Consider the following 26,467-nt stretch of genomic DNA (forward strand, 5'->3'; position numbering starts at 1 on the left):
GATCTGATTGAAATAAAGAGCGTTCAGGTCATGGCTCCTGTGTGTGAAAGCGTCAGCAGCTCTGCAGGTAAACTGAGATGTGCGCGAGCATTTGCACAAGGATCCTGTGTTGGTTTTGGCAAGCGGCAGTGGATCAGGCTGACTAATGATTACAGTTGAGAAATAAATGCTCCTCTCAGAACGCCTACTCTGCTTTTCACTGGTGAATTTAATTTCCAGATCAGGCTTTGTGGAAGAAGGACAGTAGTTGACTCCTGACCAGAAGGGGAAAGAAAACTGAAAACTTACAGAAAAGTGCTCTTTTTAACTGTATTTGACTAAAACTCCCAACCAGAACCACCTTTGGGGGTCATGGCATTTTTTTTTTTTTTTTTTGGATGTTTCTTTAAAGTCTGTAAGAGTTACTGTTTGTAATAGATTTGACCAGTTATCTCTTCACTGTGTGTAAAAAAAAAAAAAAAAAAAAAAGCCAATTCAAGGTCACATACTGTGAAATATTTTTATTTATAAGGACCATGACACACAACAATCAAAACAATTTAATCAGATTGCTTACAAATCATAGTATACTGCAAAAAAACAAAAAAAAAATGTAATCATATGAATTACTTGACTTGAAATTAACCAGCTACAATTAAAGCTGCACATTATTCATAAAACAAGAACACTCGACCCAACAAGCCAGAGACCATGCAGATAAACATGTCCGACCTCAGACCAGCGTCACACCGAAGCGGGAGGCTTCGCCGTCAGATTCTCGACAAGTAAGGGAAAAACGTCAAAGATTCAGATTCCTGTCTGGATTTTGAAAGAGCTTGACACAAACGACTTATACGGGGGATAAATGAGTGTGTTCGATATACTGTACATATCAGTGCCTTAAATGACGAGTTTCAAAAATAGTCTTTATCAAAAAATTCAGAATTCACATCTCTTTACACAAACAATTATTTTTTTCTCTAGCTTATACAAGGACACTTATGGCCAGTTTACTGACAACAGGCAATTAAAAAGGAAGAAATACCGTAGTACTGCTTACGTGGATGAGAGGGTTTCCAAACAGTTTGGCATTTCAGTTCTGCAATTCGAGAAGAAATCAGTGGGGAAACCATTTATGGAGCAGAATTACTTCCCTGCAATGTGCTTTGAAAGATTGCTTACAATGAGACAGTGGAGCATTTTAGAAACACGACTGCATGTTTCCAGCTGCTCATAGTCATTTGGGGTAAATATATGACACCAAAAAGGCTGATTTCAGGTGGGATCACACACACACACACAAAAAAAGAATCTTCTGGGGATGGCAGGCTTCTCACAACTGTACATCGTAATGCAACCACTCACAATAAAAAAAAAAAAAAAAAAAAATCTGCAATGGTTCTTTAAAAAGGGTCCAGTACAAGATATATACAACTCTCAGAAAGCCATGCCATGTTGGGAATCTTTCCACACAAAAAAAAAACCTTCCACTGACAAAAAAAAAAAACAAAAAAAAAAAACAAGTGTCTCTTGGCTCCTCGTCCCCCTATCGACTAAGACCTAACAGTACTTCTCAGAACATAAAGATATACAATGTATTTACAGCAGGATTCTTTCTGTTCAATCTAGAGGGAATGGTCGATGAGGATAAACAGAGTTGTCGCTGATTGGCTGCGGTGCCGCCTCGTCCCTGATTGTCAGTGGAGCTGTAACAAAAGGGAGCTTTAAATATCAGCTTCTTCAAACAAACAACCGGCTTTACGAACAACGCAACAGCACCGACCGCGTCGCGTGTGCACACAGGAAACCGAGCGTCATAAAGCACTAATTCACTCGTATGAAGACCTTTCATAAAAACCTGGACACGTTTATCTTATTACTAGATTTTAGGAAAAATCTACGGCCATCTAACAAACGTTCTGAAACACGAATGCACAGCACACGCCGTCTAATGTTTCTCCTTCCGACCGCCAAACGTCTGAGAATTCAACCGATGTTGTGCAGAAAATGATTTAAAATAAAAACAAGTACAATTAAATAAAGCTCCCAGATTGCAGAGAAAAAAAATTCATAGCTTATATGTAGGTTGTTGTTATTGTGCAAGTGGAATTAGTAACCTTGGAGCGTGGACAGGGTGTACAGAATTACATGTGCAGGAATGGAAATGTTGGAATTAAAAAGGAAAAGGCACAAATGCAAAAAAAAAAAAAAAAAAATTAAAAATGATTGAAAGCCAAGCACCTCATTTCCACTCGTATGGGGGTTCTCGCGTCCAGGAACCATCGTAACATTTAGGAGCAACAAGCTGTAGCCGCCACGGCTGCATCAAGACTGTTGACAGATTCAGATACACTCAATCTGACGCCGACTTTTTAAGTGGTTTATACTGCATATTGATTTTCAAAGACAGTTGCATGTGAGTAAAGGTACTGTGGAAATACACACTACATTTGAGACGGAGCAGCAGGACCACAGTGAAGGAAAAAGTATTTAAGTACGGAATTTGTTGTGAAACAAAGTCAAATTCAAGCAGATCAATTTCTCCACATTGTTTTTTTGTTAAATAGATATACCTCTATCTCTGAATTCTCTGACTTGAATTTTTCCTTCTTAATGTGGTCCTGAAACACAGACTCATACATTCCAGGCGTAGCGAAGAATGTGCAAATTGTGCAAACAAAAAGCACAACGCTGTTAGGCCACTTCACTACAGTTCACGCCTATAAACTAATTATCCTGCAACTATTACATGTGTGCAGCTAAGTAAGGCCCAAATCTCTTTTTTTTGGGTGGGAGGGGGAGAAGAGAAAACTTGATTTAAAATCAAAATCTAACAAAGCTTAGCTTCTAGACAGCACAGCCGCAGGGCGACATTCACCCAGACAAACATTTTTGGGCATATTGCACTAAACTAGATCCAATCTTTCAGGGGGAGGAGGGAGGTAAAAGGGGGGTTAAAAGACCTTGTTTCCAGACCAGTTAAATACAATCAATCAAATCGTTCCTGTGGGAACCGTCCATCTCAGGTGCAAATAAAGTGACTTCAACGTAAAGTGAAGAATGACTGTTATTGTTGTGGCGTCAGTTTAAACAACTGTATTCAAACAGTTCTACCAGATATGCAGTTTTCTTTTCTTTTCTTTTTCTTTTTTTTTTAAGACTAACCCGCATTGGGAGGTAGCTACAGTAAAAACAAAAAGGTGTGCATACAGAGAATACAACCTACATTTTAGTAAGAGGAAATATTGCATTAAGCAGCAGGAGTAACTTGATCTTTTTTTTTTTGTGCAGGCAAACTGATTGACACCAACATTAATAAACTATGGCAATGCACGAGGGAGCATTGATCAATCTCTAGCATCACACTTTGGTCGCTTAATGTCTTTTCAAAGGGGAACTACTAATTAGAAATATGATTAAATCAAATTTCATTATCTTCTCTAAGATTATGGAAGTTGAACTACAGGGGCAGATCTGCTCGGACACACAGCTTTAAAAAGAAGAAGAAGAAGAAGAAGAAGAGAGCACATGTTCACTGCGGGACTCGTTTTGGCAAAACAGGAGAGATGAGATAAAGTGCTGCTGAAATGAACAGAAATGAGTTCTTCTCTTCTGCTTTCTTTCAGCCAAACGATTCACTGGTTGAAACGTCGGGGGAGGAGTTCAGCTGAGACCTGGTCTCGGTGACTCGGACTAAAGGGAACTCGGAGAAGTCTGTGCTGTGTCCCCGGACGCCCACCTGTCCGTTGGCGACGGTAAACTGCGAGGAAGATCCAGACCTGGACGTCTGGAAGTGGGATTTAAAGTTCTGCTCGAAGGAGTTGATCTGAAACGTCTGCAGTATCGCCTGCGGGGAGTCCGTCTTTTTCGAGGGCGACACCTGCTCCAGGAAGTCCTCCTCGGCGGGAGACACGGCGGAGGGCGGGGTGGTCTCGTCCCCCGAGAAGGAGAAGGAGTGCTGCGAGTCCCCCACCAGCAGCCCGAAGTGAGGCTTGTCCAGCGCGGACCTCAGCGGCGAGCTCATCCCTGATTTGAACCTGCTGGGGGAGGGGAACTGCTTCTCCGTGGAGAACAGCGGCTGTCCGGCCAGCGTGGGGTTTTCCGACGCCAGGCTGAGGCTCTGGCTCGTCAGGTAGCTGTCGTTCTGGCTGGTCCGCTCCAGCGCCTGCTGGAGGAACTTGGAGTACTCCTGCAACAGGCTGACCTTCTCGGCGGGCGGCGGGGCCTGGGCGCTCGGGGCCCCCAGGCTCTCCACGGGGCTGCCGTCCGACACGTCGGAGGAGTTGATGGATATGCTGGAGGTCACCTCCGTGTCGGCCACGCTGAAGGAGATGTCCGTCTGCCCGTTGGCCTTGTTGGAGTAGTGGTCCAGCAGCGTCTGCAGAACCTCGTCCGGCAGGACGCTCTTGTCGTGAGCGGCCTTCAGCTCCGTGCTGATTGGCTGCGGCTCCAGTATGGTGACGGGAACAGTTTCGTCGATGACGGCGGACACCACCGTCTGCGTGACGGGCGGCTGAGAGGAGATGCTGCTGGAGTTCAGGCCGTAGTCCCGGCTGTTGTTGGCCATGGCGGCTTGGAGGTAACGCTTCTTCTTGAGGAACTGCATGGCGTCGTCGTAGTTTGTGCTGCTGGCGGCGGGCTTCGCCGGTCCCACCTGCAGAGAGTCCACCGACTCCGGCTCAGCGGCGCCTTCGACCTCTAAGAGGCCTTGCTTGTCTACGATCTCGAACGTGTACTGCGTGACCTTACTGTTGTCCTCAAACGAGGACAAAGTGGACAAGCAGGGAGGCGTCTGCTCGCTGGACTGCTTGAGACTCTTCTTGGCCACTTTTTTCAGGACAAGCTTGGGCGGAGTCGCCTCTTCTGCCGACACGTCGTCCTCTTGGTGCTGGCTCGCCGTTTCTTCAGGAAGCTCCACGGAGTAGTCGGTGATCACGTACTCGTGTTTGACTTTAGAGGACACAGCATATAGCGAGAGACCTTCAATTTTATTCTGCTTCTGCTCGTCCTTCTCTTCCGTTTCTACCACGGTGAACGTGTGTCCTTCCGGCTCAGCAGCGGTGGAAGCTCCTGAACTCTTGTCCGCACACTTCTGCCGTTTCTTCTTGGGCAGCGCGCACTCTTTGGCAAGAAAGGTGGATCCTAAAGAATCAGTTTCGCGTAAAGATCCAGCTTTACCGGCGGTCTTGTTTGCTTTTCTCTCTCGGTTCTCGTGACACATTCGCCTGTGCTTTAAAACTCGGTCTGTTCTGGAAAAGTACTGTGGACAGATGACAAAAACACACATTTTGTTGTTAAACTGAATAAACCACTGATTGTGTCTTTATAAAGCAGATTTAGGAAACATGTTTGCCTATATGAGCGTTTTCACGCCTTAACTATGGAAACAAACGTCTGTTTGCCCTTCAATGCAGGAAATTTTGCTTAATTAGACAGTCAAAAGCAATTTAGACTGCAACGTGTTCAGTTTGCATGCTTTGTCAGCTCATGAGGTCAACTAAAAAGACAGCTGTTTGACTTTTTAGGGCAAAATGGCGAGCATACCTGGTGACAGTAGTCACATTGGTAAGGCTTTTCTCCACTGTGAGTCCTCTTATGTCTCTCCATGTGATACTTCTGGATGAACCTCATGCCGCACTCATCGCAGCGGAAAGGCTTCTCTCCTATTAAAAAAAAAGACCAGAGAAAGCCCAGTGACTCACTTGAAATCGAAACAGCAGTTTGGTTAATTTTTTAAAGTCTGAATAAGTCAATCCTTCACTCACCGGTATGGATCTTCTCGTGTCTCTGGAGGAGATACTTCTGAATAAAGCGCATGTCGCACTGGCTGCACTGGAACGGCTTCTCACCTTGAGTTTAGACACACAGACGGTGAGTTTGGGCTTTGGGCTGATCGGACAGCCCGGCCAGACGGCGCCACTCTTACCGGTGTGGATGAAGACGTGCCTCTGCAGGTGGTAGTTTGTTCTGAATGCAGCATTACAATGAACACAGACGTGACACTTGGGGTTTGGTATCGCTATTGACCCGTCGTCATTGATGCTAAGAATCTGAAACGGCAGCAAGTAGAAAAATGTAAAACTGAAGTGCTACTTGTTTCATCGCATGAAGCGGATCTGAGACGAACTGGATCGGAACCTTGGCCGGAGACCGTTGCTTCCTTTTCTTCTTCTTGGGACAAACCATCAAGTCCTTCATTGCTTTCTTGTCCTTCTTTATATGGACTGCTGGCTCGGACAGCTTCAGCTCCTGCTTGATGCTCAACTGTAAAGATAAACCATAGATAGTCAAGACATTTAATATGGCAACACACGACCTACTTCTGAGGCCACCCAGCCAGACAGCCGTTTATTCAGGTCAGGCAGGTGCAACAGGGCAAACGCGGGATAATGAAGCGGTGTGAGCGCGCCGCACCGCAGAGCTGCTTCAGGCAGAACGGAGCACAGGGAAGTCTTAAATCCTAAAATAAAAAAAACCTGGGACATGCTGAGAAACTACATCTGCCAGCTGGTCAGGAAGAGCATTTGCATCTTTTATGTACTCAGCTCTTTCCAAGATTTAGTAAAAATACATGTCAACAAAAACCAAAAAGACAATGACAACAATGTTCAAGATGGGAATAATGTGTTACACCTGATCCTGTAGATTAGAGAAGATTATCCGCAATGTTTGGACTTGAAAATAAAAAAGTGTCTTTAAAGTTCTCAGTTGTAGCAACATGACTGAGAGATGCAAAAGAGAAGTGTATAAACACACTTTTGCTCTGTGCGTACAGCAGCTCCAACACTCCAGGAAATAAACTGTGAGAATATTGAACGACTAAAAGTCACATATAATTAACATGTTTGTCTGTGAGAATAGTTAAGTCACAATCAGTGAGGATTATTTAACAAACTCTCACAGTAAGTTACAATCTCAACTACAGATAACTCGAGTAATCCTCTAGCATCAAAACATTTCACGGTCATTTTGCTGCAGAACATGATGTAACAATGAAAAACAAAACCAACACTGCATCTAAATAATAGTTTGCCATCAACTTCCACACCGAGTCATTTCCTGGAAGACAAAAGAAATATGATCTGCAACTTAACCAGTGTAAACTCACTGGCATTTGAAGCAAGCAGGGCAACTTATTGGTGAGTTTTAGGGGGAAATGCACTCCCACCTCGCCGCCTCCCTCCTCTTCTCCTCCTGCACCATTCTTAGTCATCTCTTCCTGCATCATCAGCTGCTCTGGGGGGACCAGGTCGTGTGTAACTAGCGAGCTTCCGGTCAAGTCCTCGTCGTCGTCCTCTTCGTCGTCGTCCTCGGCCAGCAGAGGGTGGTTTGCCAGCGATCGCTCGCCGAGGGTCATCACCACCAGTCCTCCCCCGGGACCCAGTGCGACCCGCCCTCCTCCATCCATTCCTCCGCTGCTGCACTTCAGCAGCATCCCTTCCAACTTGTCCTCAGTGTTCATCTTACATAGAGTAGTTTGTAAGTCTGTCAAAGAGATGAAAGAGACAAACAGTGTTATACAAAGTTAAAGGTATGAAATACAATCAAGGCCAACAATACTGCACATGTAATGTGATCCTTAATTTCAGTGGATGTCGTACAACTCTCTGGCTGTCCCTGACACATCCAAGTTAAACATATCAGATATTCTGATTAAAACAAAGAGCCTATGACAAGAAGTGGATTTCACTTCTTGTCATAGGCTCACCTGATGTTACAGGTGAAATTGCATGTTCTAAAATCAGGTAGCATTGTGTTTTTTGGTAGAGTGTTTGTGATGATGCTCCTGGTGAAACAATAACGGCCATCCCCGAGCAAGACGAAACATGTACAAGTAACAAAGTTTCCAGAGACAACACAATAATCTCTGTTTTCATAATGTAAGAGAACTTTTACAGTTAGTTGCAACCTTCCTGAGGAGACCAAATCGACAAGTCAATTTAAATTACACTGAAAAATCTGAGTGTATTTTCATTCTGTGGTCTGAATGAGACTTGGAGGTGTTAATTTTTGTTTACTTGTTCACACAGCAATGTTAACATTACCTTGTCCCGGGCCCAGGCAAAGCTGTCAGCTGGCCTGATCTTGACACATTTATGTGCAACACTGTCGCCCCACAATCCTCCACTAATAAATATCCAAGTTGATGGTAAACCCCAGCTCTTATCAGTATTATTTACACATGGATTATCCTGCAGGTTCTGATATGTTGGCTGAAGTGTGTCTGTGCAGTTATTATGCATTAATTGAGCATACAGCAATAACCAAGCCAACTTAGATTAAGTGTATCAACATATTTCCCAATACAGTTGACGGCAATGATCTAAACATTGAAATGTGGCCCTCTGGTGCCTGAATCCTCTGTTGTCTCTCCCATCTTTTCACGAGAAAATGTTATAAAGAAGACAGTACAGCAGCACAGGAGAGGACTGGATATATTTTGCAAGTGTTACAAACCCAGAATATTTCAGGCACAGAGTCTGCTCGTGTAAGTTCAGACTAATTCAGAGGCAGACTGTCACTCTGCGTTTGACAGCAGGTTATTTCCACTGTCGTGGGGTCATTTTAAAGCCAGCTGCTGCATTCTTGACAACAACATCACGTCGGAGTTGACCCCACAGAAGACCTGATCAGCAGCGTAACTAACATTAGCATCGCCTAATCTTGGCACAGTGCAGCTAGCCGAGTTAGCGCCGCTTGATGACAGCTTTGACTCTGAAGCAGAAACACTCCGAGCCAGCAGACGACGGGGCGGGAAACGTTACTGTTGGCGGTTCAAACGCAGTCAGACACCCAGTCCCACAGGTAAACACACTCACTGTGTCACTTGGGTCCGGCGGCTGCAGTCTGTCGTTAGCTAGCAGCTAAACGCTCTTGTCAAAGTTCCTGCATTCACAGCTGCAGAACAGACCGGAAGTGAGCCGGGAGCCCTTCAACATTAAACTCCATCTCACTGCATGGATGAAAAAAAAAATTACAATTACTGAATGCAAACCGATTTAAAAAAACTGCCATTACTATTGAAGCACAACAAAAAAGACTCAACTCCAAATAAATTACCTAAAAAATGTAATAAGAAAAAGTTCTGATAAAGAAGGAAGCTTAATTCAAAGCTGAAAATATGCCTGAGGTTTCTCTTACTGCCTTTCTCAAGAGCATAAAACAATTTGATTATTATTTTAAGACAATTCACAACCAAAGGTTCGAAATTTAAAAAAAAATGGAGTGAGTCTCTCTGTATGGAGTTTGCATGTCCTGGGTACTACCCAGGGGGAACCGAGGCACATGCAATGACAACCATAGAGGTTTGCTTGGTGTTCAGAGTCAGGATAAACAAGTTGAAGCAGCTTTTAGTTCCTTCAATCCTCACCTGTGGAAAAAACTCTCCAAACACCTGAGGACTGCTGACACTCCTAAATCAGGACTTGAAACACTTTCGTTTGCTCAAGCAAATAAACAATAGCTTAAAAATATTACAGTTGGCTGATTTTAAAACCTTACCTGTTAATAAAACGTTTACGTTTATGCTCTTATTACACTTTGTTTAAATATACAACACACTATGCTTAATCACTTTTGATTCTTAAAAGCTTTCATTAAAAGATTTTTACATATTTTACCTGTTAAAGCACTGTATATTGGGTTTATGCCTGAATAGCGCCTTACCTTATAGCCATTTTCCATGCAATGTGTCTTTCAAACATATATATTTCATAAACTTAGGTTGCTCTTTAAATTTAAGTTTGGAATATTTTCAAAACTCAGCAAACTTTCAGTGACGTCACATGGCTTTTACTTTGAAGGCTCACACCGGGGCGCTCTCTGTGTATGTTTCCGGTTGACAGCCTTTAATGGCCTGTTAGCTCGTTAGCTCCAACACTGGCCCGTCTCTTTACATGTAATACTGATCTGACATCGCGTATTCACGGCAGCATCGTGCTCTCACACGCAGCATTCACCGGCAAATCAAACCTCTCAGTGAACGACACATTCAGCGAAAACACAACTTCCAGAGACGCGTTTTAACTTAACTTATACTCAAAAGGCCACAGTGCTAAAGCCTGCTCGAGAGGCTAATGCTCCTCGATACCAATACAAACAATATTAACATGTCTCTGTAGCACGCAGTCGACATGTCAGCTCGTGAAGCGGCGTTTTTGCTTCTTACCTGTGCGCCCTACTCCCGTTTAGCTGTCATGATTGTTATGCAAGACTCCAGTGCAATGATGGTGTGCGGAATAATCACATATGCCATCACATTTCTTCAAGCCATGGAAGTTGTTGTCTGTCGCCATCTAGTGGTTAGAGCTGGTAAAGCGCAGGCAGCGCTGCGCGCCTCCTTCCGGATCCTCATACTATTTCACATTCCAGTTCTGAAATGCTTCATACATAAGGCTTGAATAGATACTGTAGTTGTTCTCTATTACCTCTTGTAATTTTCTCCCTTTTATATTAAGTTTTTTCCATCGAGTCAGCCAGTTTTCCATCAATGCGCCTTTTTCCACTCAGGAGACAGGACTGAACTGGAGACAGTCTCAGAGCAAACATTAAAAACGAAACAAAAAACAAACATAGTCTGTATTCAGGCATGCAGACACCTATCAACACGAATTATGATTTTGCACCCGTAGATATAAACACCCACACGCACAGGGAGAACATGGAAACTCAAAAAAGATGCCCTAAAAGCTGATGATCGACCACCTCACTCGCTATTTGAAACATATTGTTATTTTGTCACAAGGCTATTTAAATGAAGTGATTGTCTTAATGGAAGTCAAATAAAAAAAAATAATAAAAAAAACCAAACATGTATGGCAGTTTCTGAATCTGGAACCACGTGGGTTTTCAAAGCGTCAATGCAAATAGCGGGAATCGTGGATGTTTTAGCTCTGCATTGCTGAAGATGTGACTGAGATTATGTGACTCCTCTGATCATTGGCGCAATTTTCAGTCTTGCTCCGGCCTGTGAGAATCCATATGGCCAATCACTAAATGCTTATGAATATTGAATGACTATTAACATCTTGTCCTGTCCATTTTTTATACTTTTTTTTTTTTACGCATACAGCTGTGACATCTGTGTTCCTCAGCAGACGCCCTTTACAAACAGACGCTTGTCCCGCGACCTTGTTCTTTCTCACACAAATTGATGTTGCTGTGACGGGAAAAGGGATTTTCGATTCCATATGGAATTCTCGAAGTGCTGCATATTGTGCCACAGTCAGTCTTATTAAATGACATTATATAATGGTAATGCAAATTGCTCTAAAGCGCGCGTCAAGTGTCGAGCGTTCTAATGTCCTAATAACCGCCCTGGATTGATCTATTAATTATCAGTATGAGAGATTTGTCCAAAAGGGACGGAGAGGGGTCGTGATAAGATGATAGTCTGTCATGCACAGCCATCTCTGACACGCAAGGCGTTGCGAGGAATACTAATCAACCTGTTTGCTGACAAGTGCGACAGCTTTGCGCGCAACTTAGGACTTGTGTGTCTGGAGACATCTCTGCCTTTTCAATTTGACATGACGGAATGTCGTCGTGTCTTTTTTTTTTCCCACGCGCGGCGGTCTTTAAATGAAGGGGTAAATTACTCGGTGTCTCCTTCCCCGTGTCTCGTCTGATCAGCGACTGGCAGCTGGAGAGAGACAGAGAGAGAGAGACAGAGAGAGAGAGAGAGACAGAGAGAGAGAGAGAGAGAGAGACAGAGTGAAAGAGAGAGAGAGAGCATCTGGGGGAAGTCAACCCACTCCTGTGCCGCTTGTAAGCAAGGGAAGCCCCCACGCGTTGCGCGCCCGGACCGCCGGTATATAGCCCGAGTCGTGGAGCGCGTGTGCATGCGCGTCGAGCTCTAAATGTGTGCGCCCGCGCACGCCAAAGCCCCGGGCTCCGTCCTCAACAGTTGCCACCGGAGCAGCGGAGAGGAGAGGAGGAGGAGGAGGAGGAGGAAGACGAGAGAGACGGCAGACTGAGGACGGACGGACGCGGAGCACCACGCCGCTCTGCCCGGCTCTGCTCCTGACATGCAGTCGCTCATCTCTCCGGTGACCAAGGCCATCTTAGTAGCGCTCTTCATTTTCGCCATACTCCTCATCCTCTATGTGATCCTTTGGTACATTTGCAGAGACGTGGACTGCGACCACGGCATTTGAGGATTCCGTTAAAAAAGCGGGACTAACGGGAATATCTCAATGGGGCGCACGGAGGAACCCGCAGAACCCCGGGTCATCCTGTAAGTCTGCAGTGTCTTCCCCTTTTTGTCCAGTGTTTTCCAGTCATGTGGAGTGTCTTCTGGGGTTAATTTTGGGGGACGTGTTCGCATCTCTCGCCGTGTGTGCACACGCGCGCACTCCTGTCGTGCGTAATGTTTAATGCGCTCTGGTTTAAAGGTGATGAACGGCGTGCGTCTCCACCGGCGGGCAGCTATCCCAAACCCGACAGGGGCAGCGGGCGCATATGCTGCTGAAACTTGACAGCCATAATTCTATCAGTTGCGCCTCCTGCGCTGGAAACCCGCTGCTCTCACTGAGGGGGGGATTCTCAAAGGCGAAACAATGTCATTGATGGACATCGAACCGGTGGCACACACTGAAGACAGCGCGGGCACGCGTGTGTGTGGGCTCCCAATGAAAGCGGTACCAAACACTGTGATGACATTGCGGTAAACGGCATGGATGTCCCTTAAGGTCAAAAACAACAGTGTTTACTCTATAGGGTGCCTACATTGTTGCTCCCCTCCCGTCGATCTGCAGCATCGGTTCATGTTTAGTTCATCTTGGTCTCTGAGGACGCTTCACACTGGCATTTTGCGTCCGACGAGATAACGGGATTATCTTCATTGGCTCTTGTGCGCCTTATTCCTAATCTGTCTTGTGCCATGTTTTTGGCTTCCTTATCGTGAATCCTACGCTAATGCTTTTACGCATAGCGCGGTTTTTTTTTTTTTTTTAATTCCGGTCTATATCCCTGAGCGTGAGGTTTCCTCTCGTTAAGTCCAGTCTGAGGTAAATAATATTATGTACTCTGACACACACACACACACACACTGCATATTTGCCACACTTAATGAAGGACTTCTCAATATTGCAGGCACGTTGGCCCTCATTGCTTACATACCATCACATGACCCATAAAGCTATTATACATGTGAGATATGATTGCCATTTTTCATCAGGGTCCGAATCAGTTTGTCCCTTCGCCATTAACCCCAGACCAGGGCAATTAACAAACGTGGCATCTTCTAAAGTGGGGAATGTGAAGGACACGCCAAGGACATATTGATCTTTTTTTGAAGGATCTTTCGAGGTATTTAAACCAGGAATGCAATCATGGAAGATAATTTCTAATATCAGGGACGCCCTTGTTTAGTCATCTTTTCACGTTCCCAGTAATCCCCTCTCTACATTAATCTATGTTACACATCTTTATGTAACAACATAAAAAGAGAATCACTTGACTCGATGTGTTATGAAATATAAGTGACACGATGAATAATAATCGCTGACTGTAGCTGACAGTACAGCTTAGACACTTTTTAAAATCAATGCTGCATCAATGTTTTCCACTGAAACTCCCCAGATGATTTAAACAGCCAGCTCTCCCCCCCGAACACACCAAGAAAGTGCAAGATTAAGCTCAAAGAAATATTAAACCTTCTTATTCTGAGCTGTGGGTGCTACACTCTGGTATTTTAAGCAGCCTAAATGCTGGATGCACAAACAAGGAGGAAAGCCTGCAGTGTCCTGAACAGTGGAGGCGACTCTCCTGCAGAGGGAAGCGAGAGTCTGCTTGGTCAGATGGACCTGAAGCCCTCTTTGACCAGACGGCAAAAAGATTCCCATCAGCCATGAGTGGATATGCAAACAGTCTGTCACCCCTCAACTTCACACACACGGAGAGAAAGAGAGAGAGAGAGAGAGAGAGAGAGAGAGAGAGAGAGAGAGAGAGAGAGAGAGAGAGAGAGAGAGCAACTGTTGGTTCCATTTCACGTTATTGTTCTGTATTGTGTGTGTGTGTGTGTGTGTGTGTGTGTGTGCGTGCGCATTCATGTTTAACTGACTGTAAGATGTAAGATTGTTTGACTTTGTATCTTTGAAGAAGAAAGGCAGTGTTTTGTGCTTGTGTGTGCACGTGTGTGTATGTGTGTGTCTGTCTGTGTGTGTGCGAGACAGCGTGGGAGGGGGGTTAAACATTGACATGCTCCAGAATGACAGATGAAAAAAAAAAAAAGTGGAGCAGTGAAGGCTCAGCGGGACTCAGCGTGGGAGACAGGTGTGCGCGCGTGGCGTGTGTATGTGTGTGTGTGTGTGTGTGTGTGTGTGTGTGTGTGTGTGTGTGCTTACATGAGTGCTTATGAATATGTGTGCACGTGCACGCATGCATGCAGCAGTGTGTGCATGCATGATCATGAAATTTACTCAAGGTTATTAGAAATGTTTTATTTCATTGAATACATGTGTAAACTGCACAGCAGCGGACTCACGGAGTAACGGCAGAAGTGATGGCTTCTGCAGAGCGTGACCTAAAAAGTTAAACATCACCTTGAAGACTGCTCAACTCACACGAAGAGGAATTCAAACAGTTTTTTTTTTTTACTATTCCCCTTGCACAAACTATTAATTTATCTTTTTTTAATGTGCTGTAACTAATAATGCATGATAATGGTCAATACAATACTACGATGGCTTTCATGACGAAGTCGACGTCGAGAAAAATGATTCCCTGACAATGCTTTAATGTTATTACATCTTGATAGATCCAAGTTGAGTTGAAATTGAATTCATAAAATATGCAAAGATAGAAGTAAATTATTTAGGTGTGTGTCTGTGTAGCAGGGATTTTTTTTTTTTAGCCTATTCTGGCTCCACAAACTGTATAACCTGCACCTGATGGAGTGTGTGTATCCCTGTGTGTATATGTTGCCAGCTGTTCATATACACTCAAGTCAAATCCAACATATGTATACAGCCTCTTCCAACCAGAGAATATGAAATAAAAATGTTGCAATGGTGAGCTGTGACCTCTGACTGCTGTATGGAAGTTTAATTCAATTCCACTGAATGGCAGTCGTCCCCCCCCCCCCCCCGCCCCCGGTACATTTGGATTTGTTATGGATATGTGGTTCATTATATGGATGCTAAATTACATTTGGAAACATGGAAACAATGCACGTCCATACACACACACACACACACACGCACAGTTGGCTTAACTTCAAAGACCCTTAAGTGATATCATTCATTGTCACGGATGCTAATGCTTCCCCTCACCGCTGTGTGGTCACTGAAGTGAAATGGTTTTAATTAACTGAATTTACATTGCACTGAAAATTTGGGATTCTGCTCTCTGGTAAATTACGTAGTGTTATTGAGGTTGTGTTTTTTTTTTTTTTCTTTTTCCACTGAGTGCAGTAACGCGCGATATGATTCTGATTAAATTTTGACTTTCAGGCCTGGAGTCACAGAAAAATGAATTGCTACATTTTGGAAATTTTATGAGAGCTTTTTATAATACAGCTTAAAATTTGAAATCACTTTTGTCACGCCACATTAGGCAGACAGGAAACTGTGTCACCTTCAAACTGGATCAGGGAGAAGTTTGTGACTCCTCTGCAATTAATAATATGATTTTTCTGCAGTACATGTCTGAACTGCTTCTCATTTTCATATTTAGACGTCATGTTTTGCAGTGGGGTAATGGTTCAGCGCTCTCAGAAATGAGTAAAAGTTCTGGTCGGGGGGGCTTCTGTGCATGGAGTTTAATGGTTTTCCTTGTATATTTGAGAGTTTTCATCTGGTACTCTGGTTTCATATGAGGTTAATTGGTGACTGGATTGCCTGTAGGTGTGAATGTAGGGGTTTGACAGTCTGTTTCTGTGTTTGAGCTACACTGGACCAGTGATCTCTCCGGGGATGTAACCTGTCTTAACCGTATAAAGTGTTTCTAGAGATGGATGGATGGATAAATTGCTGTCGTGTTACTTTAAAATGTGCATTACGGCCAGAAAACGCCTTCAAATGATTAATTACCCCAACAAGGACAAGTCAAGAGATAGACTCTCACTAGCTGCTTGAGCGTGAGCCAATTTTTTTTTTTTGAGCATCCATCTCAAATGCACACTTGTTGAATTATTTTAATCACTCCACTATCGCCACTGTTTCCTCACCAGTTCTGTAGGGCAGAGAAAAACCTGTTGCCTCTCTCACCAATCCCAAATGAACACTCTCCTGCCGCTCTCCCCTCTATTAAACCCTTTTTCCAAAAAGCACCACATGTCCACCCTCTCTCAACCTGAAAACCGGCCCTCAAAAAAAAAAAAAAAAAAAAAAAAAAAGCTCCTGAAAAGCAGCGAGTCCAGGTTGCTCTGACCCAACGTCACAAATATGTCCTCATTCTGAAGGTCTAAATCTCAAGTTGGCTCCCAGGATGATAGGAGCACTAAAACACACACGCGCACGCACGTACGCACACACACACACACACGCACTCACACACACCTCAAAGCAATAAAAATAGATTGTGAGTGACTCAGCCGTTATGTAAAGTCCATCTCTGATCGGGCCGCCTGGGGCTGTTTATGTCAGTTTAGCTCGACGGCATCGGAGCTGAGGTGACACATGTCTGCTGTGTCCGAGCTTCACTCACTCACACACACACTCACACACACACACACACACACACGCACGTTTACTTTTCTGAGGATGTGCGTGCGAGCAAGGCTTTCTCTCCCTCTCACTTCCCCCTTGTTCTCCAAGTCTCCGTCCCCCGGTGTGCATCTCCCGACGGACAAAGACGCGATACAGTCAGCGTAATAGACTCCCTCCAGCACAAATAGTGCACGTTATTAGCATTTTAGGGCAGACCGGGACGGAAACACCATGTTAGACATGAATCACATCTGTAAAAAACCCTCCTCTGGCCATGTGGACGGTTCAATCTCTTCTGGCGAACATTAACATTCAAGGAGCTGAATCAAAAGCAAGACTGAGATCTTTGTCTCCTGCTGCCATCCACAGAACTGATTTGGTGCCAGTCTTTTGATTTTTTTATTTATCATTTCCACTAATCCCCTTTGAGAAAACCTCAATTGTCTTAATTATGATGAGAAATCTTAATCAGCTCCCATGTAAATATATTTCCTCACCTGTTATCTTTGGCTTGGAGACTTTTAAATCTTCACCAAAGAGGGTTTTTAGATTATAATAAAGGTAACAATCTGAAAATCACTCCATTTGTAGATCTAAATTAACCTAAAAGCACCATCAGACAATAGTATTGTGAATAATCACCCTTAAAAAGAAAGGTGAAATTGCATGACTGAGCTGTGGGGGGTTTTGCGGTTAAATGGAGAATTAAAGGCCTTGAAACCAAAAAAAAAAAAAAACTACATGTGCACACACTCACGCAGCTCACACCACCTTAAAGCTTCTCTGTGTTCACATAATCCCGGAGTAGGAGATGGGAAGCTCCAGAAAAAAGCAAAGGCAGAAAAAAAGCTAAGTGAGAGAGCGATAGATGAAAGAGCGGCCTCACATTCCCCTTCAGTGACAACAGGTTTTAAACGGAAGCACGTCAAATTAAATGTCTTAAATAGTGTGCCAGTCTGTGTGTATGTCTATGTGTGAGTGTGTGTGTTGAAACAGATTTAATGGCAGTCCTAATTGGCGCAAGCAAATATCCCTCCTACTGCTCCTCATTGTACAGCGACTAATAGGAAGCCGTCCGCTCCCCGAAGACAGGCGGGAAAAGCCACATTAGGGTGTATTTGATGATCATCAGTGCACAAATGGAGGCCTTTGTACTCCACAGCAGGGGAGGACATTGTCATTTTTAGAGGGGGGTCTCTGAAGAGCAGATTTGGGAAGGGGATTTACCAATAGATAGGTCACTGGGCTGGATGCCTGAGATTCAGCTTTCTCGCTTAAAAAAAATGTCTAAATTGGGATTTGTGGGCATCTAGACCATCTTGTGCCTTTGGAATTTACACTGATACACAATAATGCATTCATGAATGCAACCTCAGATTCACTGAAATAGTAAAACAAACACAGAAATGCATTTCTAACCTTTATGCCAGAATTTCTCAGATCACTCGACTGAATTCTTTCAACTATCATGTTATGAAGCAAAACTCTGCACTTCAGAAAGGTGGTCAAAGTTTTAAAAGATGCAGGAAATTTCAGGTAAAATGTCGATTTTTTTCAAGAGAACAGCAAAAACATCAATTACAGACGAAGAAAGCATGTTTTAACAACTGCCGATATTGATTTGTGGGTAATTTGCGAACCTCTCAACATGGATATTCAGCCACTAAAAGCAGTTTGGCTTGAAAGAAGCAGGGAGAACAACTGGAGTTTGAAATGCAGTATTGTTTTTTCGCACTCCAAAAAAAAAAAGTTAATATTTTTTCATAGAAAGTGTCTTTGTGTGTGCTCCCTGTAGAAAACCTGCAGTGGTTGAAGCTGAGGTAACTTAATTATCAAATCTACCCACATACAATCCACTGCCTTTTCACGCCCACACCTCCAAGTGCACATCCGGCCATGCATGCTGGAAGGATCTCTGTTTGAGTTCTCTCTCCAGGGGTTTTCTTTCTTCATATGTTTTTTTTTTTTTTTCCTTGCTACTGACATTTTAAGTGTTTATTTCAAGGGTAGTGTTCTTGCCTACTCAGACTGCAGGGTGTGTTTTCAGAATCCATGCCGCTGTTTGCAATGGAAAACTGTTTTGACTCCCTCATGACTTGAGAAGAGTCACATAATAAATGGAATATTGATGGAGATGGGCTATCTTATCTGTGGAAACTATTTCTTTTTAAAGTTGTTGATCAAAAGGTTAAATTATTAAAACTGAATATAGATTAAAAATAAATATACCTCATTTTGAAAAATATGAACTAAAGTCCAAACAGCACTTTTACGCTATTGCAATGACAGAATTAACAATTCAGTACATCCATGACTGTTATTCAGGATAGAAAATGATGACACCAGACTTAGAAAGCTGCTACTGAATACCTGGGCTACACACTGGGGAAGGAAATTGATGTCCAGGCTGTATTCGGGCGCATCTCTGGATGTTGTGCAGCTTCAGAACCTGAGGAGCCTTTCAGATAAGCAGCAACTGCAACATGCTGCTGGAGTTCACGCCGCTCTCTTTACCCTTTTCTCCCAGAAGTCATGTGTGACTTCCTGTCTGAGCTCTGAATCTCTGTGAAGTGGCAGTGTTATTTCCTGTATTTAGCTCAAATATTATAAGGCTAGGTGATTAATGTATGCAATTTCTGATATTTTATTTCTTCCTCAATATGGAAACAAAAATGTCCGTGCTTTAAATTGCAGGTTTGTTTACGCTTGAGAAGACTTGTCCTTTATTTTTTTTTGCTTCTTCTGAACATGAAGACTAATCTAAGCATAAATGAATTTAACAATCATTTAAACAAAAGAAGACACCTTTATGTATTCGTCAGTGCATTTTCATGCACAGCATACATAAATAGATGAAAATGGCATAAAAGCCAGAGCAGACAAGAAGGAGACTTAATCCAGGAAAAGAAAAAAGAAAAAAAAAAAACATTTATTGAATGAGATGTCTGGCAGGGAGTAGTGGCCACATGGCTGAACGTGAATAGAAAGCACTGACAATGTAGCAGCCAGATATTTTCCTTCTCTGGCGTTCTTTACCTCAGAGAAATGACTGAATTCACCAGCTTCAAGGGAAGATATCTCTTTAGGCATCACTTTACACTTTCATACTTTGAGCACATTTCTGTCGCTCTTTTGTGACACTAAAAAGGTGAACTGTTGTTTGACTTTTAGGCACTAAAAAATTTGAATGAACAAAACATTTCTTGAAAACCTTCTCATAATGCAATAGTGTATGTTTGAGGGAGACTTAAGTGGAGTCTCCATAGCGAGTCACTGCAACTTGCACTGTACATTTGTGTAGTTTTTTGCACTGGATGTCTGTTTTTAAACCCATTATAAGTCAAGACTTAAGACTCAAAGAATGATGATAAATTATTTAATCCATTCATACTTTTTCTGTGCAAGAAAACCTCTTTCAAAAAATTCTTTTACAAGAAGCATTATTGGTGTTGAAACCAAAAAAACAAACAAGCCCCAACTTAAAGCAGGAAAACATTCACAGCCTGAGGCATCTCCCTCCAATGCCTTCAATGTGCATGTAAAAAACATCTGAAGAAACAAGTTCTCCAGAACCAAATATATCTGCAAAATGTATTTTCCTCACACTGACAGTCTGGGAACAAAAAGCAAAAATTAATCTTGTCGTTGGGTCACAGAGCAATGACTGTAGCTTCTGATATTAAAACACGCAAATAATATATCCACATATCATACTTGGTGCTGTTCATACAAACACACTTCAGAAAAGGTGTATTTGATTCACTTTTTGCATTATTTGCCTTTGTGATGTGCTGTAGCCTGCAGCTCTGGCTCAGTCTGAGTGTTGAGTCTAACCTTGGTTGTCTACCTCTCACATGGTGGACTCTTCTGAGGAAAAGCTCTGAAAGTGACAGTTCAGAGTGAGAGAAAAAATCCAACATAAGTTCACACGGGCTTTTGAGCCTGGCAGCCCAAATTGCCAGCGACACACTCGGAAAATTTTCTTTTTTCACAATCTTACACTCCAACCTGCGGTCTCCCGTGGGTGACGCTTGATCACTGATAAAAACAAACCGGACTAAAGTGTAAAAAAATAAAAAATAAAAAAATAAATAAAAAAATAGAAAAGCTTTGTGCCATTTTCTCCCTAAAAATAGTGAGCATAATCTACTTTTTCATCTCACCAGGAATACGACTTTGTGAAACATGAAATCAAGATTACAGTTTAAGTAGCAGCACACATCCCGTTCACACACGGAGAAATCAAGCAGAGCCGATGTCAGCCTGCATTTACAAAGCGAGACAAGCCGAGCTCTACAGCCAGCCAGTGGCTGTCATATAGGACTAGGTAACTGTTGGCTGGAGCTATTTTGATGCTGTTCACATGGTATTTGCATCACACTCCCTCCTGTCATCCGCCGTTCCCGGCGCGTCTTGGGTGTGTACATATGTCTTCGTTTTCGTGCGTGTGGCTGTGTATTTCTGTGCATCTCCCTGATGTCCCATCATCCCAAATAATCATCTCACAGTCATGCGTGAGATGCGATTTCCTTTAAACAATAGCAGGACAGTTCGCCTTGCTGACCCCCGCTATCTCTCAGGCTGCGGCAGAACAAAACACACACACACACACACACACACACACACACACACACACACACACACACACACACACACACACACACACACACACACACACACACACACCCTCTGTGAGCTCAGCCTCCGTCAGAGTAGTGGCAATGACACAGTCTCTTTATGTTTCTGCTCATTTAACCGCCTTCCAGAGTCGGCTTTAATAACTGAGGCCAACTGCTCGCCGCTACTCCAGCCTGACCTTAACCATCGGATGGTGGGCAAGACAAAAACTAATAGTAATGATTTTCTTGCCAGGAGAGAAAGAAAAGTCACTTTGACTGCCACGGGCCTGTCTTTAACAGAAATAGTTGTAATTTATTGAAATGATGGAGAGTTCGCTTGGCCTACTTTGGGAGTGCCAGTAATAATTCAGCCAGCTCTTGCCTTGTTATCTAAACACCCTCCCGTCACTGCAGCAGACTATCTGCTCAGATTTGTAGTTTGTGAACGAGACAGTAGTTCCCAGATTTCCTTTTTTAGCAACAGTAATGATGCTTGAATTTGGTCCTCTTTTTGGGAGGCGAAGTTGTCAGCCCTGTGGTGAATGCCAATCACTCATCGGTCAGATGTTGCAGCTGGCCATGTGAGATTCTCCCCCAGGATTAGTTGTTAAATTTGGGCATGCATAAACATTGCAGTGATCTTTTTTTTTTTTTTTCACTTTTCCTACATTGTGGCTCTAACTGCTGGAATTTCACTGCCGCCTGTGTCCTATTATGGATCAGAAAATGATACTGTGTAAAGATAGAAAAAGTATCTACCAAAGGCAAGTGACTAGTATGATTATAAAAAAGCTTGTTTTTTGAGCCTTAATTTAACTGCCAGTGTAAATATATATGATTGTCTGTCACTTTGTGTTAACCCTGTAATGGCTGAAACGTGTCTTGGGAAGCAGCCTACTTCTCTCACAGTGTCATAGTGTGTGTAAAGGACGTCAGGACGGATAGATGATTGTCTAATGAAAGGATGTATAAACCCCCCCCAAGGCCATTTATTACTGTACATTAAATGATTTGATTGTTAATGCTTATCCTTTTATGCACGAGGAGCAATTTTAGGTCACTGACATGTGAAAAAACATCCACATTAACTCACTCTCCATGCTGCCACAACAAGTCAAGCATGCATGTTGCAGCCTCTCAGGGCTGTAGTAATATTTTATTTAAGAGGCTGCTGTTTGAGTTTTCTGAGGAGATAAAGTATTCTAAAATGTTTGCAACACAAGAGATGTCTCTATTACTTTCCATTAGTCTGATCGACTTACTGACCCTACAGGGGGAATTTACAGTAGATGCTATATGTGTTACTTTGGGAATTTCACTGACATTTAACTCCTTCATCGCATGATCGTAAAATGGTTAGGAAATGTCTGTTTAATGTCAGTTTGGGGGCTGACTGAGTTTCTCTAGTTTATCAGGTTGTCTCTCAAACAGGAGATTATTGGTTCACTCCTCCATCCGTCTATTTGTCAGCGTGTCCTTGAACAAGACAGTGAAATCTCAGTTTTCATTTAAATCCCACAGACTCCTGTATAGATTCAACTGACAACCTGAGTCATTTCTCACTTTCATGCAGTTTTTACCCCTGAACTAACAGAGTGGTGTCTCTGAGCATTTTACCATGTCACAGGAATCTGACTCATTGCAGCAGGTGTCCTTTCCAAAGACGGAAATAAACATTTATCCAACATTAAAAAAAAGCTGCTCCTTAATGAACTCCTCGTAGCTTCAATGCCATCAATTTTTCTACACGCTTGCACGGAACTACTTGAGGAGTGCAATCACTTTCATCTTGGCTTTTTGTGACGCATGCACCTATACAATCATGAGTTCCCCTGACAGGTCTCATCTTGCTAAATCATCTGAAAATCTCTGTGTTTGATGGCTGAGGGGGATATTAAAATGAAATCTTAACATTTGATTCTTATGGGCCAGAGCAGTGATTGAAAATGCTCTGTATCTACTGCATGGAGGGTGTGCTGCTCCTGATTAGAAGTTATGATGACATTTTCACTGGCTTATCTAAGGCAGTGAAAATAAATGGTTTCTATTTTCGTTACTGAAGCTCTGATCCTTTCTGCACTGTAATGACAAAGTTTTCATATGAAAATCATGTTTACAGAACAAAATGTATTTAAAATCATCAAATTATTAAATCCAAAAATCTTGAGTTATATAATTTTTGTGTGATACAACATGTACCATAATAATTAAAATGCCACATTTTGCCCTTTATGAGGGAGCACTTTGTGCTGATTAAATCATAGAATTAGTGAACTGATTATCATAGGAGCTTCTATTAAGAGTCAATTGTGAAGGACCTAAGCGATCCCAGGAGACAGAAACCTAACAGCCAGATCAGGACTGAGTTGATGCCCACTACAGCACAAATCTGACTGGAGCTGCACTGCTCCAGAAACATGTTCTTAAAACCCATCTTGGGGAATATTAGAGATCAAACTGGAGTCTCGTCTCGTTGCTGCTTCTGTCGTGTGTGACCTCCCTTCCAGCAGTTAATGAGGTGGTCTACAATATCTGATGGGAGCAATATGCCGGACCTACAGATGAGGATCATACGGCACATCGAGCAGCCGAGCAGCAGCAAAGAGCCCCCCTCAATCATACAGTAATTTCGCCTCGGCAGCCTAAGTGATGGATGTCTTCAGGACATTCTATGTTTCAAGGTTAACAAGTGGGTCTTTTGGAAGAACTGTCGACTCGGTCATTCCAGGAAACCTTAGCCCAAAAAAAATGCAGTTATGAACATACTACCAATACTGCCAATACTACTGCAATAATAATGATAATAATAATAATAATAATAATAATAATAATAATAATAATAATAATAATAATAATAACAACAACAACAACAACAACAACAACAACAACAATAATAATAGTTATTATTATTATTATTATCATTATTATTATTATTATTATTATTAAGCAAGCTACCTCGTTGCAGCGATCTAGCACTAACATCAACGCCATTCCAAGATGTCGAGGTGTACATACTGCAAAACACTGTTTCCTGAAGTTGTCCTGGGCTTTTGCCAACAGTGGTGCCGAGGAAACACATTGGTAGGGTTTGAAATTGTTTTAGGTGAGATTGTGTTTTAAAAAAAAGTGCATGAAATATGAACATTATAGGTATAAACAGATGGAATAACTGTTGAACTTGAGCTTTAGTTTAACTTTGAATGGATGGATACATCATGGGCATTTCATTATGTATTTTCGATTATTCAGATTAATAAAACGTGTTAATTAGCATGATTAACAAGTAACTCACTAAAAAGCTCTTCATATTGGGACGTGTCCCAAATATACATGTGGGTTGACTTCACATTGGGACGCGCCCCGCAGACTGAGCTGCGCCTCTCCTGCAGGTGTCCTTTCTGCACCGGCTGTCTGGCTGTCTGCTCGCTGCTGCGTCCGGGGCTCCGTTACTCCTCCTCTCAAAGATGTGGTCCGTGTTTCGGTCCCACGTCCTGCCGTTTATCAGACTCTACCTGCTGGGTCTGAGGGTCCTGCTGGCTCAGCTGTTAGGCGGGACTTTAAAGTTACCAGGTTGGTCTTGTTCTCTTTAAAGTTTGTGCTTCACGTTAGCTTTCAGTTTTACGAGTTGTGGAGCGACGCTGTCATTGAGCGGCACCCGGCTAGTGATTATTAGACGCGTGGACACTGACTGTGCACGTGTTACACTGACACTACGTAGCGTTCGTACGTACATTCCAGAGCTGTTGTTTATCAATGTGTTGTTACCGTGCTACGTGCGCTAGCCTAGCTAGCCAAGTTAGCCTGAGTAACAAAATATCAAAACATGAGTGATTTTAATGTCTGTCCGACATCTCATGTATGCCGAATTAACCGAGATACGTTTTCATTTACTTCTGATCTAGAGGAGTCCTCCAAAGTATTTATTTTTTTTATCAAGAAGTGGATTAATTTAAAATGTGCCATTGTTTTCATGGAGTTTGGCTTATAACGGGCATATCAGATTATTGGATGGATTTTGGCATGACATTATTTATTCTTACGATACTCAGACAAACTAAGTATTTCGAATTGGATTTGAGCAGGACATGAATGCACAATGCATGAAAACCTGTAATTCGTTGCTGTTCACTTCGCCTTTTCCCATGTGTATGTTGTGAATGAGGATACATTTGTGATATTGTGCCACTCTATGGTGTATTCTACAATGCATTTAGTGCTTTATAGGGATGACACAATGTGCTGTAGAGAAGCATAATGATAAGATAACATAGGAATTACATGAATATTAATAGAGCAACGTATAGTATGTACTAACAATAATCCTTACCATGATGTAGATTTTACTTAGTTTGCTCTAGTTCCCTTCCATCCCAGAACTGCAGCAGTAGTTGCGCCATATGTGAACATGACTGAGAGCATGAAAATTATTCAGTTTTTTTATGGCTGTAGAATTCTCAAAACTATGCAAAAAGCATGGGATTGTGTGTTCAGTTGTTCAAGAGAACTTTTAATATTTGGCAGACCTTTAAAAACTGTGTTTAATGACACAGAAAATCTTATTTTGCAAGTGTCACAATGGCATAAGTGTTTAGACAAGTGTCAAACTAGTATGAGAAATGCTGGCTAGGTGATGCTCAAATACACTGTCATGTAGGATTGAATGAGTTGAATTGAAGTCTTCTATGAGGGGAGGTGATGAACAGAGTTACTGATGTACGTTTTCTCTTAAAAGCAGCACTGCAGCAGCTTGTTTCAGGGGAAAAAAGCTTTCTGTTCGTCCGCTATGTGTTGGAGATTATGAACTTTGCTGTTCATACTTGATGAGAGTTTGTTCAGCATCCTTCTCACTTACACAGCTTCAAAAGTGTCCACAGTGCAGCCGATGCTAGAGCCTATCTTCTTAACCAGCGTGTTAGTTCAGCTGGTATCACAGACTCCATCACTGCTCACACAGCCGCAAATAACAACAGACTGGTCGAAGATCTCCAGCATCTTACTGCACATGTTGCAGGAATCTCAGCTGCAGCTGGAAAAAAAAAAAAAATCAGATCACCTCCTTTGTGCATAATGCTTTGTTGCTGCTCTTCCATTTTAGTCTGTTGTCAGTTTGCAACATCAAGTTTTCAGTCCTCTAAGAATTAGGATTTCAGCACAATCTTATACTAAAGACTAATCTTGCAGTGGTCCTGGAGAGTCTGTACATCCAGCATGTTTTACTTC

General features: G+C 42.6%; 2 protein-coding genes and 1 long non-coding RNA gene across 7 annotated transcripts in view; 1 reads left to right on the forward strand and 2 right to left on the reverse strand.

The window, feature by feature from the left end:
* Window positions 1-488: 488 nt before the first annotated feature.
* LOC115402844 (uncharacterized) lies at window positions 489-25,782 on the reverse strand. The gene is made up of 3 exons (XR_003933164.1): window positions 25,771-25,782; window positions 15,556-15,562; window positions 489-1,714 (listed from the first exon to the last, which is right to left on the reverse strand). It is a non-coding gene; the product is annotated as an uncharacterized LOC115402844 (long non-coding RNA).
* On the reverse strand, window positions 948-10,251 carry znf148 (zinc finger protein 148). Of its 3 annotated transcripts, XM_030111425.1 has the most exons (8): window positions 10,148-10,251; window positions 8,799-8,932; window positions 7,088-7,464; window positions 6,118-6,243; window positions 5,906-6,029; window positions 5,745-5,828; window positions 5,524-5,642; window positions 948-5,239 (listed from the first exon to the last, which is right to left on the reverse strand). In XM_030111425.1, exons 3-8 carry the CDS (start codon window positions 7,439-7,441, stop codon window positions 3,602-3,604), a joined length of 2,445 nt encoding a protein of 814 aa, XP_029967285.1. In that variant the 5' UTR covers window positions 7,442-7,464; window positions 8,799-8,932; window positions 10,148-10,251; the 3' UTR covers window positions 948-3,601. The 3 variants fall into 3 exon arrangements, with proteins under 3 accessions (XP_029967285.1, XP_029967286.1, XP_029967284.1); XM_030111426.1 differs by lacking the exon at window positions 8,799-8,932 and having other exon boundaries at window positions 3,105-5,239; window positions 7,148-7,464; XM_030111424.1 differs by lacking the exon at window positions 8,799-8,932 and having other exon boundaries at window positions 3,105-5,239.
* Window positions 11,719-26,467, forward strand: part of LOC115402843 (dehydrogenase/reductase SDR family member on chromosome X) — a 37,128-nt gene continuing 22,379 nt past the window's right edge. The window contains exons 1-2 of one of the 3 annotated variants that reach the window (XM_030111433.1): window positions 11,719-12,026; window positions 12,107-12,214. Coding sequence is in view for 1 of the 3 variants with exons in the window: in XM_030111431.1 (XP_029967291.1) it covers window positions 24,712-24,817 (106 nt within the window). In the remaining 2 variants the exon portion in view is untranslated. Of the gene's footprint in view, window positions 12,215-24,694; window positions 24,818-26,467 lie in introns of those variants that run through there. The other 2 variants (XM_030111432.1, XM_030111431.1) reach the window with 2 other exon arrangements.

The sequence above is a fragment of the Salarias fasciatus genome, chromosome 16 (genome assembly GCF_902148845.1).
Source record: "Salarias fasciatus chromosome 16, fSalaFa1.1, whole genome shotgun sequence".
In the NCBI taxonomy this organism is placed as follows: Eukaryota; Metazoa; Chordata; class Actinopteri; order Blenniiformes; family Blenniidae; genus Salarias; species Salarias fasciatus.